We start from the raw sequence: 20,105 nt of genomic DNA on the forward strand, positions 1-20,105 counted from the left end.
TGTACATCAGCATGGAGCCTTGCAAAACAAGTTTACAGAGAATAGATAGCCTCATCAATGCTAGAAACAGGATCCTTTCCTTTTCACAAGGATAAAAATTCTTGCTACAGAATTCTAGTAAATGTACAATCAAGCTGCAATTTGATATTGTGGCAAGGGACAGAAACATAAGTTCAATTATGTTAACAAATTCTACTATGTATTTCTAAAATATAATATACAACATAAACTGTAACTTACAATGTACAAGAACTACGAGTATGTTAAGATCCATTACTTCCAAACTTTTATGACTCCATCTCTACCGCTCGATATTAGAAGTCTTTGGTTCAATTTCACAGAAGCCAAAGATAGTATAGAATCCCGGTGACATCCTGCAGAATCAGCAACGGCAGCAGCAAGAATTGCTTTTCTAGTCAACCTGGTCAATGAAGGTTGTCTTCTTGTCTCCTGTTCGCATGAAGAACTTAAAATACAACCAGGCAATCTTCATTGGATAGGACACAGAAAGTAAAAGATATTTTCTGTCACCCCATTTTAAAAAGATACAATCGTGTAAAGTGAAACCAGAAACTTGTGTCAATAAAAAGGTAAATGAAAAGGGGAAAAAACCTTGTGTAGAAGTGATAAAGGAGATATGAACAAGAAAAAAAGCCAGTTTTATCAAAGTCTATATCATGAGATATTTTGAAAAATGTATAATGTTCATACAACCATAATGAAAAACAACCGTCTAAAAATTTTGAAGAACTGGCCACCCAGATCCATTACATGACTTCCTTGGGTTTTGAAAACAAGGAAGAAATAAGATGATTCACTTATTATATTAAGAGATTGACAACTGGCGGGATTATGATACCATTGATACCTAGTGCATCAACAAGTGATAGTGGCAATTCTTTAAAAGACTAACACAGACCATAGCAGCTCGAGACTAGTATTTAAGAGCATACATATAGCTGAAAAATTTGTGATGAAAAACAAATGCTCCATAACAATTAATTAACATGAACATTTTCAGCCTTGAAAATAAATGGTTAATAACAAAGATTTTTTCCCCCAAACATTGTGGACAACCATTCCGTTTCTCCCATAATCATCTAACAGGATGGCTGAATCTGCTTAACCAGCTCACACTTTTTAATAAAAGTGGATACAAGACACAGAAAGTGAAGAAAGAAACCATGTCCCTCCATCCACATTGAAACAACTAAATTAGTCAAAATATTTAACCCACAAGTGAGAAGGAAGAACTCAGTATTCCGCATAGTAGGAATGATTCAATTCCAGAATCCCTGCCTCATTTCTCCATTTCATCCAGTTCGCTCTAATCTTATTAGTATATTATGTCTTCCTTGTTAATAATCTTACCTAAACACCTAAAACAATCACTCTTTGAGACAACATGGTCCTCTAGAATGTTTAAACTGTGATCCTTGCTCTTAGCATTATTAACTACTTAATGCACCCTATGAAATTATTTGATCACCTTCAGCTATAGCAAGTAAAAATTTCAAGGTAAAGCACCATAATCATTTGTCCATGGCCGGTGTACTCCGACAACAAACTACACCAAAATCATCCTCGACTTCAACTTAAAAGTGATTCCCAGTTTACCAAATCAGTCCCTCCAATCACCCTACAAATCAATTCTCTCCTTTATTTTTAAACCTTCTGATGCATTTCAGATTGATACTTTAATACAGCATTCATAGGAAGCATATGTATGAGCTGGGTATAGTAATTAGTCTTCTTTCGTTTATAATGTATCAGTATTGGAAGGATAGTTGTAGACCTAAAATGAAAAGAATTTTTTTCTGAAGGATATCTTGGAAGGTATACGACTACATTTCAAAAGTGTCTAAGAGTTAAATTTAGGATCTTACGGAGTCTTTTGGAATTTCAATCACACTTCCTAAGGAGAGAAACTGCTGTTATATATATATGTCTACATAATTCATCATTACTTTTCCATTTAACATTTAGGGGGGTATATTCAATTATTACTTTTGAAGACTATGATGGATTTTTTTTAAGTGATGACCTCTGTGGATTTCGTGGATTTTTTAGTAGATTTGTATGGAATTAGTGGAAGTCTTTCGTAGATTTCTATAAACTTTTATTTTAAAACTTTTATAAACTTTCATAGAATTCAAAAGATTTTTGAAAAGTTTCATTTAAAATAGAATTCACATGAATTTAGTGCAATAATGTGAAATTCTTATATACGAACTACCAAGTGATAGTTCCCACAATTTCCCTTTCCCTTCCCCTCCCCATAAAATAAAAAGTTATTTTAAAAAGAATAAAAATTTTAATCCTTAATTAAATAAATAATAATCAAATTTGTGTGTGTGTGTGTGTGTTAGCGCGCGCGCATGTGTTAAAAAATAAATTTAATATTCAATATTATTAATATAATATTTCTTTGAAATAAATAAAAAATCAATATATTTAAATTTAATTATAAAATTGCCATATAAAATTTTATAATTTAATAAAATATACATATTTTTCACCAAAAAAAAAAAAGAAGTCCTTTCTTTTTTTTTTAATCTAGAAAATAAAGATAAACAAAGAGAGAGAGGGAGAAATAAATATAATCAATAGAAAAAATAAATTGTAATCATAACATATATCATTTTTTTTTTTTAAGTCTCCCAAAATTTTGTGATTAATGAGAGCCAAATTTTGAAATTTTATATGAGTACTTTTTACTTAAAAGTTAGTACCTAGGATACTTTTATAAAAGTCTCTAAAAATCATTAAAATTTGAATATCCCAAGACTTATAGAGACTTTTAAAAAGTTTTAATTAAATACATTGTGATTTCTAAAGACTTAAAAGTTTATAAAAGTTTCAATTGAATATATCAATATTTTTAGAGAGTTTCAAAAAGTCTATATTGAATTTCCCTTAACTTTTTAAATCCCAAAAAGTTACTAAAAGTTCCAATTAAATACACCCCCCTTAATCTGTTTTTCATTCTCTCACAAGACTTTGCACTGTTACACCACCAGAAAGGTCAATAGAAAATCCACTCTATACTGTACATTCTCTTGAAAAAAGAAGTTGCCATACTGTAATTTTAAGGAAGTGTACAAGAAAGGACCAGAAAATCCTGATTCACTTATTTGAATTACCTGCACAACTTGCACTCCAAAGCTAGATTTTGTCTCATAAATATAATCATTTCCATCTCCCTCGATGGATGGTCCGCAGACACAGTAAGTCTGGTTGGGGCTACATAAATATAACGGTCGAGGTCAATAAGACAGGCAGAATCATTAAGGAAAAAATTAATGAAAGAAGAGACAAAGTTAAGTACCTGTAATGGTCCCACCTACGTATCTTCAAGTCAGTACCCCCCATTAACAGATCTCCACTAGGCAGTGGAAGCAATGCACGGATACCAGGAAGACGTGAGGAAGGTTTACTTAGCTCATCAATCTTGTATTTTGAATTTATATTTCTCTTTATGTCCAATTTATTATTTATCTTACTAGAAGTTCTGTCCAAGGCCCAAGGTGACTCAGAATATTCAGCATTGCAGTCATTGTTTGCTGCCTTAAATACCTGCAAACACGAGACGAATGATCCATGAATGGAACTACAAGTCATTGGTTTTTGGAAATAATTTCAGCACTGGCAAAAATGCTGACTAATGCTTTGTAATACGATATAATATGAATCTATTAAATGCACACATATGCTTTGTCAGTCCAAACAATGGTACATGCATTTTCATCAACTTTACATTCAGTAAGATAGTAAAACTTCGAATATGTTGCGTCCCCTGAAAAACAATAAAAGAAAGGAAAAGAAAGAATGGTTCATAACAAATTGGAAGAACATGATTCTTTTTTCATCTTCAATTATTTTTCCCCAATACCTGACGTACTCTTGTGTATACTGATAAAAGGTCAATAAGATGAACCTTATTTTAGTAGCTATGTGGGTCCCGAATAATTCAATTTACACAGTCATAGAATTTATTATGTCACTTATGGGCTAAACGGCACTACTTAATCCATTTTGTGAGAGATATTTGAAAAACAACACCCATGTACCTGGTGACAACTCCCATTTTCTGCATTCCAAAGAGATACTTCGTTACAACCAGCTGCGACATAAACTAGTGGCCTTGTCGCAGCTGACAAGGGTGTACCAGGAGGAGGAATAAAAAGGCACATTCTCTCAATAGGGCACTCAAGGGAATATTTCCATGAATTTACGAGTATACAGAACCTCAGATCCCAAAGCATAAGCACGCCCCTTGATGATCCAGACACAAACCAGTTCTCACAAGGGTCTGCTACAAGAGATGATATATAGCCATCCTTGGGTAACACTTTTGTGTTCCAAGCACTTGAACTCATCCTTGTATCCCATAGATTGATCCCACCATTTTGGGTGCTGTACAGTATCATTTTCCTTGTACCACTATCTGAACCGTAATTCACAAGGCTTAGTACAGCACCTTCTCCAACACCACTCTTTTCCACATCAGTAATATCTGAATACTTCTCCATATCATTGCCTAGACCCCTAGAGATATGATCAACAGAGAACACATGTAACATCCCATCACTTGCTCCAACGACAACTTGAGAAGAACCTTGAAGCACAGTGACACAAAGTGCTCGACTTCCACCTAAGGAATAAGTTAGCTTTGACCTAAATGAGATGTCCTTCTCAAGCTTCATGCAATCCCAAATCTTAACAGTAGAATCTTCAGACGCGCTGACAAAAAAGTTCTGGTCCATTGACATATAAATATCATTGACAGCAGAGCGGTGCTCCTGGAGGTGTGCAACCAACACCCCACGAGGTTTCCACCCTGAATCAGGAATTGTAGATGGCCACGCAAAAGATGACAACTCTGTCGATTCAGTAGAAGTGGAGTTATCTTCCATTATGAGAGAACTGCCTTTTATTGCACCAGACACCCCCATTTCACGATATTTGTTATTATTGCAGCCTGTTTGATCATTCTCTCTGTCTTCTACTACATGCATGACTCTCTGCAATTGTGTGGGGCCATTACCATCATGTATTGACCCAGAGACAAGATTAGGATCTGGAACAGAATTGGATAAGCAAAATGATTTATTTATTGGATCCATCCAAGGCAAGGAGGAAGAACTATAACCTAGAGAATTATATTGCAGGGAAGAATCAGATGCCACTGAGCCAGTGCCTGTTGTTCCCTCATTCTCAACCTTAGAGTAGTACAAAGGTATGCCTTCTGGTGATTTATCTATAAAGCTGTTCGTGCAACTAATATGTGGTGACATAAAACCGGAGAAATGTAACTTTTCTGAGGCAACAAATTCGTGGGTGTCTGACAGGCTTGAGGAATCTTTTATTAAGCTTCCAATAGCTTTCGACTTACCCTCATTATCATCAGAATCTGTTGCACACATTTGATGCATTGTGCTACTAAGAAATGTCTGCATTTGATTATCATTTAGTCCATCAGACCAACACTCCATTTGATCTAACTCCTTGGCTGTCTTCTGGAGAAAGTTTACAGCTTCCAATTGCTTAGACTGTGATGAGTTATTGTACCATATCTTTCTCTGTCTCTCCAGCATGTCTGAACTTCTGTAATTTTCTACAGCTTGATAGTACAGCTCTCTAGAGACCAGCGGCTTCAGGCACGAAGAGAGAGATTTTTCTGAGGCTAGAGATGCTGGTTGCCTACAGAGGAAAGGGTGTATAAACGGAACCAGAAATACGTAAGAATCCACTGCACCTAAGCTCTCACTGCAAGCTGCAACGAAGGTGACAGCTGATTTTCTTACCCATTCACTAGGATAACATAACAATGGGCAAACACGTTCAATTATCTCAAGCAGGATTCTCTTCCGCAGAAAAGTACTTTTGCACAGCCTGGCCAAGCAATCTAATGCATTGACAATCACAGCCTCAGTTGTATCATTTAGTGCCTGCTCAATATAAGGTAAAAGATATTCCTCCACACTTCGTTGACCAACAAAAAAGCAGACAGAGATTATTTGCCCATAAAATACTGCTCTAAGCTGCTCATCTCGATCATTCAGGAAAGCAGGAAGAATGGGTAGCAAAAAGTCATTACTCTGCCTCTGTCCAAAGAACCAACAAAGGTTGTCAATATCATGCAAGAGTGCTCTCCTGATATTCGGGGTTTGCTTTGGACCCATCACAAGTTCTTGAACAACCTCCGCAATATATTTTCTCAACTGTGCAAGCTGTCCTCCAGCAGTTAGACTCTTTGGCTGTTCATTAGTCATGATGTCTGGTGTTGGAAACTTCTGGTATAAATTTGTTTCGTTAAGAACACCTGCTTCAGTCAAGCTTACAGAGTGCATTAAGAACCCATAAGAAGTCAGAGCAAGCTTAGATATGTTACTGGCGTAACATATTCTTACACTTTCCTCTGGATCGTCAGGAATCATGGAAAGCATTGGAAGGATATACTCAGGAAAAATTTTGGCATCACTGGGAGGAAAATCTCCAACTAGAGGAAGAACGTCACACAAAGTCTCTAAGGCAGCACAACGGACAATGGCAGCTGGATCAGAAAGCAGAGCTATAACATGAGGAAGTATTCGCTGCAATCGATCTTCATCATCAATATACAAAGAACAAGACTTCAGTAGTAGAACAGCACCCCTCCTAATAAATGGCAACTTGACATTGCGAACGCAAGAACAAAGCATTGAGGCAATCAGAACCATTCCCTCACAGCTCATAACTTCCTGAGGTAATGGTAAAAACGGCATTCCAAAAGTGTCCGATTGATTGTCATAATCTGACATCAAAGAGCTCAAATTGGTGGTGGTAATCTTTTTCAAGAAGGGATGGTGACTTCGCTTAAATATGTCAGAGATGGTTTGAATTAGCTCATCAGGAGATTGCAGACCACATTGCTTCTGATTTTCGGAATCTACAGAAGCAGCTACATTATCTGGCATTGGCTTTATATTGGAATGGCACTCGCTGTGTTTTACATCTCTGATCAGGATACTGACATCACCAAGAAGATCAAATCGATCATGAATTGAACCCTTCTCTGTCTGTTCGCCTTGGCTCAGAGATTCATCTGCCCGATTAAACTTTTGTTTTGCATCCATCTGTAGCAATTGACTTCTACCGTTTGAGGAACATCCCAATCCTGAACCAATCTCATTGCTTGCCTGATTGCCCATCATATGTCTCAGTATTTCTAGGAAATAGGTCTGGCATAATAGAACCTGCCATGCCATTAGATTAGTTTTGAAGAAAATGACTAACTTCCAAGAACATAGACAAACTTCTAGGATCTAGCTGTTCCTTACCCTTGCATCAGAGTTTAGAGGATTCAACAAGGAATAGAAGCTGTGAAGAAATGGAGAAAAGTAACCAGGAAACAAAACACCTGCATAGTTCTGCAGGTAGCTGTTCGCAGAGTTTCGTGACTCTGGATCCAATTGAATCATATGAAGAATCATCTCACGAATTCCTGAATCTGCTATCTGTATTTGTGCATTATAACAAAGCAATCAAGTAATATTATGACGTATCTGGAAATTTGCAAGGGTGCTTAAAGGAAAGTTCTGGAAAGACCTATCCATCAAAAATCATACAGATATGGAGTTAAGGTACCATAAGACATCAATAGCATACTACTGGACAAAATGAAGGGAGTAAGAAAAGGGAAGGCAGGGTCAAACAGCTTAAAATAAAAGGACAACAACATACGACCTGAATGAGAAGGTACCTTCTCCAGATGTTGAATAGGATCACACTGCCCTCTTCGATATGCAAGGAGTTGAGAGAGTTCAAACAATGGTTGACCTTCAAGAAAAAGTTCAGCAATTACACACCTGAGAACAGAAAATCGTAGACTTTAGGCATCTGAAAGCATAATAGGACGAAGTAACACAACTACTATTTACAAAGGGCATAGCACAACAAAGTAATTCACCGACTAAAAATAGTGAAGAGCATGTTTGGCAAAGCTTAACTTCCTCGACTTTCATAGGTCCTTGGTTCGACCGCCTAATGAGAATTGAGTTCCTTGCGCGGGCCCTAAGACTTGCTTGCTCTGCATGGAGTGTCTCATGGTTCCTCGTTTTGAAGTTGGCCAGACATACTTTTATCCACATACTTCATAAGACCCACAACTTCCTATCTACTTATATCTGGACATTCTGTAGGATTCAAAGATTATAACCTGATGTGATGCAAGGAAGGCAACGAGCTATCAAGAGTTCAATATTTGTGGAGGAAAGGCTAAGGGCAAGTTCGAGATTAGTTAGAGCCAATAAAGCCATGCAACCACTTGTTCAAGTGACAGAGTCCAAGAGATTGAGGTTAACATACCAAAGAACAAGTTTCACGTTGAGCTCAAAAGACAAACGAAGCGAAACAACTTGGTTCATGCAATAGACGGAGGGACTGATCCTTCCTACCATGCGACCACATAGAAGTAGGCAAAAAAATTCAGCAGGGAGGAAAACTTCTATGCAACTTCACACAAATTTCCAATTTTCACGAATCTTTTATTTAAGTTAAAACTCTATTTTTTTATGGTAACTTTTGTAATTATTAGACTTTAATTTCGTTTAGGCTAAGGTTTTATTAAGTTTCCTATATATAGAACTCATTATTTAATTGTAAAGAACATTCATCATCATTATCAATTGAGAGATTATTTTGTAAGCAATATTTGTTTTCAATTCTTTCTTCTTCATTGTACAATTCCGAACTTATCAAGATCTGATTCTTGTGGCGTTCAAACTTTCCGAATGAGAATTCTAAATCTTGTGATCAAGAGATCAACATATTGTTGGTGATTGTTGGTTTCTTGGTTTAATATTTGTGGGTCAAACTCAAAACCTTGGTTTCTTAGCTTTCTTGGGTTTGAAATCAATCTTGTGTGAGTTTCGTGGCTTCAATTACTACGTGGGTTCGAATCACTTACCAAGCATGTTCTAAAATCTCATAATAGTCTTTCATTTAAAAATAAAAAATAAATAAATAAATTTGCATAAAAAGCTAAAGACTCTCATTGGACCTCTTATGTATGCATTCATTGAAGATAGGTAAGCATTTAGTTAGGTTTAAGTAATTACTTGACGAGAATATATTTGACAGCTTTTCCTTCCAGAGCTACTTCAGTCAAGAACTTCTATAAATCTTTCTCCACAAACCCACTATATAAAAATTCAATAATACCAATTTAACACTTCCTTCTATGCTCCCAATCCAGCTACCTTCTCCTGCCACCACCCCCCACCCCTGCCCCTGTAAATTTTTTTTTTTGCGTATACTCCTAAGGTGAAGGTGAAAATTGGAGGCGGTGGGTGCAGGAAGAGGGGAGAGAAGGTTCGAGGAGTTCTGGAGGAGTCTAGATGGGAGGGAAGTGGAGGGTCCGTGGCAGTTGAAGGGTATGCTATGTTGGAGGTTAAGGAGACAAATTGGAGATATTTTCAAGATATTGGGGAATGTAGACAGGAATTTTCATAATTTTGAATTGGTTGAGTATAAATGAAGGTGGGTGTGGAGAGAAATTTTCGGGGTGCGATAGAAGCTCCCCCCTTATTGCATCACATATAAATTATGCAGATAAATATCCCAAAATATCCCCAGGAGAAAAGAAATACAGCACAGAGGATAGTGATGGTGCAATGGCAGGGGGAATGGCATATTGATAACACTGGCAGTATAGCAACCTCATCCATGTCCTTGAGGCCTCTTGCTGTTTTTTGATGTTTGCCATCAAATAAAGGAGCATGGCATTCAAATGCTCACGGAAGTTCAATCAATTTATCAATCAATAATCTAAGAATTTTCTTCTAAGAAAAATGACTTCAAAGTTAAAAATACCCACCCTACGGCAAAGATGTCCATAGAGGGCTTTAAAGGAGCATCTTGTGCCACTTGCGTCTCAGCTCCATGCTCATAAAACCTCTGAAATTGATGAAAATATAGCTCTTATTATTTTGATATTCACGTCAACAATAGAATTTCCTCAAATTAGCATCAAGAAAACGGGTAATTCCCATCCGCGGTAACTATAATTTCACTTTTAGATCAATCAAGTAATTGTATTTCAATTATGTTCAATCAGGTAACAACACCTTAGTATGATTTCAATCGGTTAATCAGACTTTAATTTGATTTCAATGAGGTAACTACACTTTAGTTTAAAATTTTCAACTACAATAACTTTGTTCAATTTCATTAACAATAATAGATGATGTAACGGTCAATAAATGACGATCACAAATAATCATAAGTTGCTGATGTGAAATAAGTACAACTACATTGCAATAAATAATGGGTATCATTCATCGACTGCTATGTCATCAATTTAGATGTAGTTAACACAATGAAATTAAATTAAAGTGTAGTTAACTGATTCAACAAAATTGGATTACTATTTACCTGATTGAAATAGAGTAATGTGGTTACCAAGAATAAAATTTACCAGAGGAAAAACACAATCCAGCCTGTATATAAACTGCAGCAAACCAATTATGCAATTATACTTCATTTTTACTGAAAAAGAAAAGTGTCCATGTATTTTTTATGAGAACAATGAGTTTTTTGTTACTGAAATATAGAATACAACAGACGAGAACAAGGCTTCTGCTTGAGAAAATCAAGAAAATACAAAATATTTCACCTTAGAACAGTCTAGGAGATGGAAAAACCCTTGAACTACTTATTTGTAGACACTGATAAAGATGCTACAGAAATTCCATATCCCACAAGTCAACTCCTATTAGTTCTTTTCCTTCAAAAATTCTGCTATTTCATTTTTTAAGAATTCACTGAGTGGATAAGCCAAAACTACTATTTCCACTATACATTTGTTCCCATCTTACCAAACCAATCCCAATTGGTTGTTCAACAAGGAATCCACTACATCTATTAAAACCAAATGCCTAAAGAAAATCGATCCATAACTATCTTGCAACGTCACCGTGTAAAAGCGTTATGGACAACAACGGAGTATAATGAGAGTATCCACTTGGATACATTCAAATCTATGTGATATAGCAGTAGCACATACAAATTTTTTTGTATCATGTTATTCAATACTATGGTTAGAATTTTAGCAGGTCAATAATCCACTGGAATCCGCTCTTGCATGCTAACTCAAAATGATTATCACTTTAGACAAGTTAAATTGATATCTATCAGAGTTCAATCATTCTCGTGTAAAGATAAAATAAATTTTTTTTTTTTCACATTTGGTGCATAGAAACACCTGATTTTAGTATCACCTTTTTTTCTCTGTTCTTTCATCAACTTCGTACCTTTTCAAATATGTGCACTTGCATTTGTTAATGGTATGCAATTGAAGCTTTTGGCAATTACCTAGACTTCAATTCTCAACGTTTTGAAGCCACTAAGCAATACTAAGATTGCACTTACAATCCACAACTTCGCATTCATTCAATCTAAAATGACAAAAAGAAAGCACTTAAAACTATTTGGTTCTCCATCATTCATACTTATAATACTTAACAAAAAATAAATCACAAATAGTATAAATGTGAATAGTATTCAATCATTCTATGATTACCGACTCTGTGGTACGAACACTTTAACTAGGATAGCATGTACGTGTCGATATCGACACTCTTCGGACACTCTGCTATAAATATTTTTCTTTTTTTATTAAAAATATTATATATTTTAATTCAAAATCATTAGTAAATAACAAATATGTACTACATTTAAAAGATTTCAAAAATAAAAATTAATAACAAGTGCAAAACTAAATTTATATTATATAAATGAAAAATTTTAAAGAATTTAATCGATGTGTCGTGTCGGTACTTTTTTTAAAAATCATGTGTCAGCGTATCCAACACATATCATGTTGAACACACATGTCTGTGTCAATGTATGTGCAGCCAAGCAAAAGCTAAAGAGACATTGAGGAAACATCAATAAATGAATTACGTAAAAAAAAAATGTACGCATAATGATGCAAGCAATATGAACTTCGAGAAAATGAATGTATGGAGATTTTTCTAGAATAAAGCAAGCTCCTTTCAAGAAAATGCATAGCATAAATTATCCTCAATTAGGTCAATAAAGGCGCCATTAAATGAGGACTTGGGGAGAACAAAAGGGCAAGAGGAGAATGTTCAGCAATGCCAAAATTAGGAATATAACGGAGGAGGGATGTGAAAGAAATTGAAGTAACATACAAAATTTAATCGAAAACTCAGATTATCTGAATTGATGACTATAAGCGAAGTCTTATTCCAATAAATATTCCATTCAAAAATATTTTCAAAATTTAAGAGTTGATGCTTAGGGAATATGTACCTAAGAAAAAGAAATTGGTTTGCTAACTTTGAGAAGCGGGCAAAAATCTAGTCAAATAAATTATATACTGGTAAGGAAGGTAGATAGGTCCCTGTGCATGAACTCTAAGGTTAGTCCTACGATAGCATAAAATGTAACTTAGGTTGTGCTTGACATTATTAATTAGTGGAAAAGAAAGAGCAAAGAGGTTTTGGTCATTGGTTTATGGAATATTTGCAACACCTCGAGGATAAAGCTTAGCTTGGTGGTGTTGATAATAGTATTGTGAATCTGATATTAATAAACCAAATATTCCTAACTTTTCAAAATGAAGCATTTGCATAAGATTGTAATAATTATCTTTGTTCCAGTTTCGATAATTGATTTTGGATCCTCTTATGCTTCTCCTGCATCACATACACAACAAATTTCTATCAAGGTATAGTTTAAATACATACAAGAACTAAAATATAAGAATTTTCAAAAAATGTGATGAAGTGAAATTGTTAATCAATAAGAAAGTACGTATATTCTATTGAGGAGGAAATAGGTTGATTTAGGAAACTGAACGGATGTTCTCTTCATGGCATCAACAAATTTGAATTATGAACTCCATAGGAGGTAGCTAAAATATGCCATACAACTCAAAGAGAAATTAAGTTCTACCTGTATCAAGTTTTATGAAACAAAGCAAATTTGTTCATATTAAGCAGTAAAAGGGTCACAGCATTCTTAACATTACTTGCAAAATCCATCTTGTCCATTTGCTACCATGATTAGGAATTGGGACAATGGCAGGAGAGAAAAAGCCTTGTACCCAACAAATTTTGGGTCGGTTCATGAGTCCTTCATCATTCTGCGCTATTTATTGCTAGATATACTGGGATATCTTAAGCAACGAGATGCTTACCAAGTAATTAGTTTTGGTTTACCTTTTCCTCATCTAACTTGCTTTGTCAAAATTGCTCCTATGAATATGGACTTCTTTAAGTTGACTAAGTTGTCATTCCCTTAATTTATCCAATGCTACCTCAACTTATTTAAGAATGACCATGCATCCATCTTATATTCTCATTTCTGCTGCCAAGTTCATTGATGAAAATTTTGACCTTTAATAGCCACAACGCCCAAAACTATAAAGCATAATCGGTCTAATCATTGTTCTATAAAATTTTGCACCTTAATGGAACCTTCCATCACCTAAGATTCCATAATTTCCATTAGCACTTCTCAATTTCATCCAAGCCACTTTAGTCCTATGCATCCACTGCATCCTATTCAATTCTTCCCTTCTTGTTAATAATCAATCCTAGACACTTGAAACTATCACTTTTTTTATTAGCAGGATACCGTATTCAGTGTGAGAATAAATTTCTCAAATATAGAAAAGTGGGAAGGAGATGAAAGCTCTCAGTAGATTTGGAACCACATTCTTTAGACTTTTTACTTCTATGGCCATACTACTTGTCTACTCGTCTTCAAGGAGGTACTTCGAATATATTATTTTCATAAAGTTTGAGTTAATATATGAATATTTGGATTTTGGCACTCCAAGCACCTCCAGACAATGGCTTGTTCCATCTTACGGTTTTCCTCCAAATCTATGTTCTACTATCCTATTTTAAAACTCATAACTAGAATATTGTAAAGTCTTGAAGAAATAATGAAGTACAAAATAAACAATTCAAAGATACTCGTGCGAAAGATTTTAACTTATTTCTTTGGTTATCAGTTCATTATTGGAGGACTTCGATACTAGCACTCAAAAGACAAGATACTTGACAACACTAGTGACTGCACTTCAACTGAAAGATAGTTTAAAAAGGAGACCACCAAATTAAATAAATAAATAAAAACTAAACGAATTAATACTATATCAAGAGATACAATGAGGGAAAGGGATATAAAAAAGAGGTGACACTGTGTATCAAATGACAATGGTAATCTGTAACTGATACAATATCCACAAGTACTTGTACATATAACAAACTTGTCATCCTCCAAGCACTCATGTTGAACAGATATTTAACTGGCAATGACACCTCACAAGCTACAACATGAGCTAGGAATTTAAGTCTCTTCTCAAAATAACAAAGCTACTGAGATACCTCTCAGAATACAGAAAATAGTTTCCATCTCATCAACCACAAATTACTTTCATGTCTCTTTTTGGACCCAAAAAAATATAAAATTATGGAATCTAGAAGGAAAATCGATTAATCTAAAGAGGAAAGAGTTCCAGATGGCAACTTTCGAAACAAATTCCATGAAGAAAGATCACCCAAGATTCATGAAGGATGTAAAATGATTATTATAGAGCTGAGATGTAGGTATAAGATCATAACTTGATAACATAACATGAATTAGGCATCCCTTTGCAGCAAAAATCTGGCAATACTTTCTCCTAACCTTTCCCCATATCCCAATACTAATACGTGCCTGCTAAGGATATCATTTCATACAGCATCATATTTCCCAGCATAAAGTCATTAAAGCAAGTATCATATTAACGTTATCCTTTTGAAGCCATAATCCATCCATACAGCATTTAAGTAAACAGACCTCAGGTGCAAGATAACAGCGCCTTCTTCCACCGGTGTCAAAGAAAAATGAAAAATCTGAGGGATCATCATGGGGAATATACGTTGGTTTAAATGATGCAAAATCAGCAAGATAAATCCAGTTCCAGGAAGTGACCAGCACGTTCTCACATTTAATATCACCTGCAATAATTTTGAAGGTTTTCTCATGAAAGCTGATTATAAGAAACCAAATGTTGTGCAGAAATCTCACCATGACACACTCCATGCTCATGGCTCTGTTTCACCGCATAAAGCAACTGCAAAACCACGATGTTGTGAGATGTCAATGCCAACTGTTACTGCATCAAAAATGTTGAAAAAAGGAAGACAGGAACCTGAAAAGCCAGCCATTTCTTTTCCACTATACTCAGAAAAGGTCGAGTGCTTAATCGATCTTGAAGATTATTAAAGAAGTATTGCCTCAACAGATAAGCAGCTTTATCAGTTTCAAGCCAAAACTGCAAAATGAACCAATGTAGAGCATGTTTGGTTCTAAGTCAAAGTCAAACAATCAATATTAACCACATCTTTTATAAGTTCCAAAAATTTTCAACCTCACGTTTCAAAAATTTCTATCAAAATTTACTAAAAATCTAATTTTAATCTCCATCAAACACCCTTGTAATAGCATTCACGGCAATATATAGCACTGAGAAGTAGTTAGTAGTGATCAGCTATCCGTTTCCCGGAAATCAAAACAAAAAGCAAGTTCTTAATATTTGAGGTCAGCATATTTTGAAACTTAACATCCTTGATATACAAGTCCTTTTTTAAAGTAAAATTTCATAATATGAAGTATCAAAATTTGGGTATCTCTAACTTTTGTCTGAAAGCTGGAAAGAAAAAACAAAAAGCATGCCAAGTTATCTATAATATTTTATTTATTTATCCCTACAAAATGGTCTGTGTAAATTTAAATTCTTCCACAAAAATAAATATTACATAATTTTAATACGATATAAATTTTCTATCATCTTATATCTCAACGATCACATTCACAGTAGAAACTCTGCAAGCATATATGATCTCTTCCTTTTATTTTTAAATTTTTTCTTAATTATATGCAATGGAAAATCAGTAGTACCAAAAGTTAAGCCAGTACAAAATCAGGACCATTTTAATTCATATTAAAAACTTAAAAATGTAAATTGACATTCTTTTATTGAATATCTGGTTGCTTTATCCCACTAGATCTAGCAATGAACGCAACCTTATGACACAGAAGAATTCATGTAGCTATCTCCAATTTTATTGGGGAATAAGACATAGTTGTTGTTTGTGGTGTTGAATCTTTTACAGAAACCTTTGATCAAAATTCGTTTAAACAAGTTAGTGAACTGTATATTCCAGAGCAAACAAATAAATAAATAAATAATAATAATAATAATAATAATAATAATAATAATAATAAATAAGTAAATAAATAGATAAATCAATTGATATTCTTTCTCCACAATACTATGCATGGATTCTTTAGTTTAGCAGTCAGAATCTTATTGACCATTACAATAAAGTGACTAAACAGCCAGCTAACAATTCTGAATGACGTCCTTTCCCATCTCGTCTCCCTTCGATCCCCCCCCACCCCACCCCCCACGCCCAAATAAAAATAAAAAATAAAAAAAATTTTGACAACCAAATTACTGATTAACAAGTTGCAAACATGCAATTTATTCGCACAACTTTTGTCTCCTTCTCAAGAGTATGTAACACAAAACTGATCAAAACAAAATAAATTTGCAATACTTCCACAATCAGCATTCAAATCCATTTACGATATTAGCACGCAAACGTGTTCTTCGAAAATATGAATTCAATTACAAATTACTAGCAGGCGAAAAATTGAAAAGAAAGCAGGAAAAACCTGGAAGGGCCAAACGTGAGGGTGATCAAAGTTCGAGAATATGTCCCGAATTCGGACAAGTCTTTGCTCGTACTCTCGCAAATCAATGAAATCACCTCTCTTGAAGTAGACTTTAACCAGCACCAACCCTTCGTCGTGCTTGCACAGAATCGATTTAAGAAACCGGCCCCTTCCCAATACTTCCTTCAACACCAGGTTGTACGACGACGGCAAATCGTGCAAATAGTACTCCGACGCCGACGCCTGTGTCGTTCGCGCGATCTTATTGCCCATTTCTTCTTTCTGATGAATTTTTGGATTGCGGATAGTTCAGTAGCGAGGGTCCAAGGGGAAACGTGAATATGATTTCTGCATTTTGATTTGGGGTATGGGGATTGAGAACTGAGGTCGATGGAAGTTGACGAGTAGTAGCTTTTGTGCTACGTGTGCAAAGAATAGCGAGGTGAAGTCGTTAAATGTTTTGTTTTTAATTGGTTCTTCACATCCTGATGTTTTGGGTAAAATACATCAATGGTAGCTAAACTAATGTCCTTGTTACTCGTTTGCCCCTCATTATTTCAAATTATAATTTTTCTTAATTTTATTTTTAATCACACAATATTTCATAAAATAATATTATATATAAAAAACAATAACTTTTTAAATCATACATTTTCAAAAAAATTACTATTTTTAAAAATTATAATACCAAATAATGGAGGTCAAATGGGGTTAATAATCAAATTTTGGAACTTAACTCATTAGTCACTAAAACATGAGCCTTGTTATCTATCTATCACTGATATGGAATCCGTCCGTCTCACTACATTGATAAAATTTCATACATGTCTAACATAATTTCAATGTGGCACCAATTTTTCATTACCCATTGTCACGTCATCAAAATGCCCTTCCTAGATTGGACCAAGGGTTCTAAACTAGCTTCTTACATTGCAGGAAAAATTCTTTTCAGCACTAGGTCGTTCGTTCGAAAGAATCTCCTCTTCACCATTGTATTGTTGTACTTGACCATCTTTTTATATGTGACAAGCTTCAATTGGAAATGATGCCTAACTTTGTTTAAGAGGTTTTCAAATTCAATATTTCAAAAAATTTGTGAAAGTGGCATTTTAATGACATGGTAGTAGGTAACGGCAAATTGGCGTCATGCTAGACGTGAAATTTCTATCAACGAGTAACACAGGTTCCATCTCAATGATAAGTGTGTAATTAGATTCATAGTTCAACAATGAACGAAATACGTTTCAAAGTTGTCTATTAAGTTGCAACAAAGACATAAGTTCAATGACCATTAATGTATGTTACATTTAAGATGCGTTTGATTGCCAATATTTTTTATTGAAAATGCTTTTTTCTCTCTAATTCCGACTTTTGTATTATTTGATTGACATTTTTCTATGAAAAATAGTCCTACTTTTGGTTACGTGACTATATTTTCCTCAAAATTAAGGAAAATATTTTCTTGGTTCGATTTGGAATTTTATCTTCCAAGGAATTCATTATCTTTTTCTCTCTCTAGTCTATCCACTCTCATTTACCCATCAATAAAGTATAATATTTTCTAAATTGAAAATTAAATCAATCAAATATATTTAATTAATAATTTCTATGCAAATAAATTCTAAATAATTGAATTTCCTTACTTTCTTTTCATGCAAATTCCATATTTGCAATCAAATGCGCTCTTAAAGTTTTAATGGAATTAAAAGAAACCGTATAACTTGTGGAAGACCAATTTAGACAGACAAACATATTGTCTTCGTCCAAAATTGGGAAATTTAAGTGTTGTGCTAATAAGTCCATGTTTGACAGCCATTATTTGAAAATTCTTTTTTTTTTTCTATATATTCATTTTTAATCACATATTCATATAATTAAATATTTTACACGTAAATCAAAATTTTTTCCCTACTTTTAACTACAAATTTTTCTAAAAATTACTTTTCCAATAATTGCCATAAAACTAGGGTTAATAAAACTGAAATCAATTATAAATATTTTGCATGGCTATGCCCTTGTTTAATCCCCATAATTTTTAGGGATAGACAAAATAATCAAATCAAATAAGACCAAACCAAACGGTTCGGTTTGGTTCTACGGAAAAATAATAGTTCTGGCTCTAGAACTGAAAATCATTTGGTTTTTATTCTGGTTCGATATTAGTTCTAGAATCAAGAACCAAATCACAAACCAAACTCAATATTTAAATTTTATTTTATGTATATATAGTGAATCACATTTTACATCAAAAAATTCAAAATTCAATAAAAAATCGGGACACAAAGGTTATGTACCTTTGATTTTTTCATTCCTCAATGTGAAGACTGGAGACCCTAATTTATTTCGGTGACCCATACCCTAATTCATTTATCATTTTCAACTTATACATCGACTCTCACATGAAGACCAACAATTATCGCATGCAGTCTACCATGGTGCTCAGTTGCCACCGTCATATGAATTTTTGAAATTGAAGTCTCAATCTTCAGTTCTTCTTCCTCAAATGTTCTTTCTCAATCAATAATGAAATTAGAACCGAACCAAACCAAACCAAATCAGACTGGAATTGAACTGTTCAATTTCGTTTTTATTCTATATCTTTAAAAAAAAAAACCATTTGGTTCCATTATAAAAAAAAAATAAATCATTGATTCATGGTTTAGTTCAATTCTCTTGGAATCAGAGGCAAATAGAACTATGTTCGCCCCTAACAATTTTCAAAATACATTTTTCATTTTCTTCTTTTCAACCACACACGCTTCAATAAAAAAATATTATATGTAAAATACAGAACTTTTTCTTATTTTTAACCACATATTCATCATCGATCTACAATTTCAAAATATATTCTTAACCAAGCAATGGGGCTCAAACAACAGTATAATGTAATTATTAAACTTCCGAATAATTTTAAAAAAAGTTAAAATTAAGTACGTGTAATACAAAAGAGTGTGGTCTCAAAATATAAAATGATTTATCTCAAAACGTAAAAAAAATATAAAACTTATACTAGCTGAATTTCATTTTCGATCATATATTTTGTAATAAGTCCACTGTTTTTACTACATATTACATTTATTAATTGTTTATAACTTTTACAAACTCAGCATAAGTTTTTAGGCTCCACACAAGCATTGACATAGTTGATGGTAACACGAGATTTCTTGTAAAAATTTGGGTGTCTTTATCATAAATATGTATTAGCCCTTATCTGGTATCGATTTTATCTTTGAATTTTATCAAATTTTGATAGAAACCAATTTGCATGTTAAATTTTTTATTCCATTGTTTATGTAAGGTTCCCAGAAAGCACAGTCAAAAGAGGTAGCTGGATTTAAGGCTATGTTTGAGCCATATTTAAA

General features: G+C 34.0%; 1 protein-coding gene across 3 annotated transcripts; it reads right to left on the reverse strand.

The window, feature by feature from the left end:
- Positions 1-14: 14 nt before the first annotated feature.
- LOC111399424 (serine/threonine-protein kinase VPS15-like) lies at positions 15-17,180 on the reverse strand. Of its 3 annotated transcripts, XM_023026732.1 has the most exons (11): positions 16,744-17,180; positions 15,215-15,337; positions 15,091-15,136; positions 14,860-15,020; positions 9,860-9,939; positions 7,745-7,850; positions 7,323-7,499; positions 4,071-7,238; positions 3,329-3,576; positions 3,144-3,243; positions 15-450 (listed from the first exon to the last, which is right to left on the reverse strand). In XM_023026732.1, exons 1-11 carry the CDS (start codon positions 17,014-17,016, stop codon positions 274-276), a joined length of 4,659 nt encoding a protein of 1,552 aa, XP_022882500.1. In that variant the 5' UTR covers positions 17,017-17,180; the 3' UTR covers positions 15-273. The 3 variants fall into 3 exon arrangements, with proteins under 3 accessions (XP_022882500.1, XP_022882501.1, XP_022882502.1); XM_023026733.1 differs by lacking the exons at positions 9,860-9,939; positions 14,860-15,020; positions 15,091-15,136; positions 15,215-15,337; positions 16,744-17,180 and adding an exon at positions 7,992-9,825; XM_023026734.1 differs by lacking the exons at positions 9,860-9,939; positions 14,860-15,020; positions 15,091-15,136; positions 15,215-15,337; positions 16,744-17,180 and having other exon boundaries at positions 7,729-9,825.
- Between the last annotated feature and the right edge of the window lie 2,925 nt (positions 17,181-20,105).

This window comes from Olea europaea, chromosome 9 (genome assembly GCF_002742605.1).
Source record: "Olea europaea var. sylvestris chromosome 9, O_europaea_v1, whole genome shotgun sequence".
Classification (NCBI taxonomy): Eukaryota; Viridiplantae; Streptophyta; class Magnoliopsida; order Lamiales; family Oleaceae; genus Olea; species Olea europaea.

Coding starts and splice junctions, on each gene's coding strand:
- LOC111399424 (XM_023026732.1), bottom strand. CDS start 17,016: ATGGGCAATAAGATCGCGCGAACGACACAGGCGTCGGCGTCGGAGTAC. Junction 7,500..7,744: donor CTATTCAACATCTGGAGAAG/GTACCTTCTCAT, acceptor GCACAAATACAG/ATAGCAGATTCAGGAATTCG. Junction 3,244..3,328: donor CGTAGGTGGGACCATTACAG/GTACTTAACTTT, acceptor ATATTTATGTAG/CCCCAACCAGACTTACTGTG.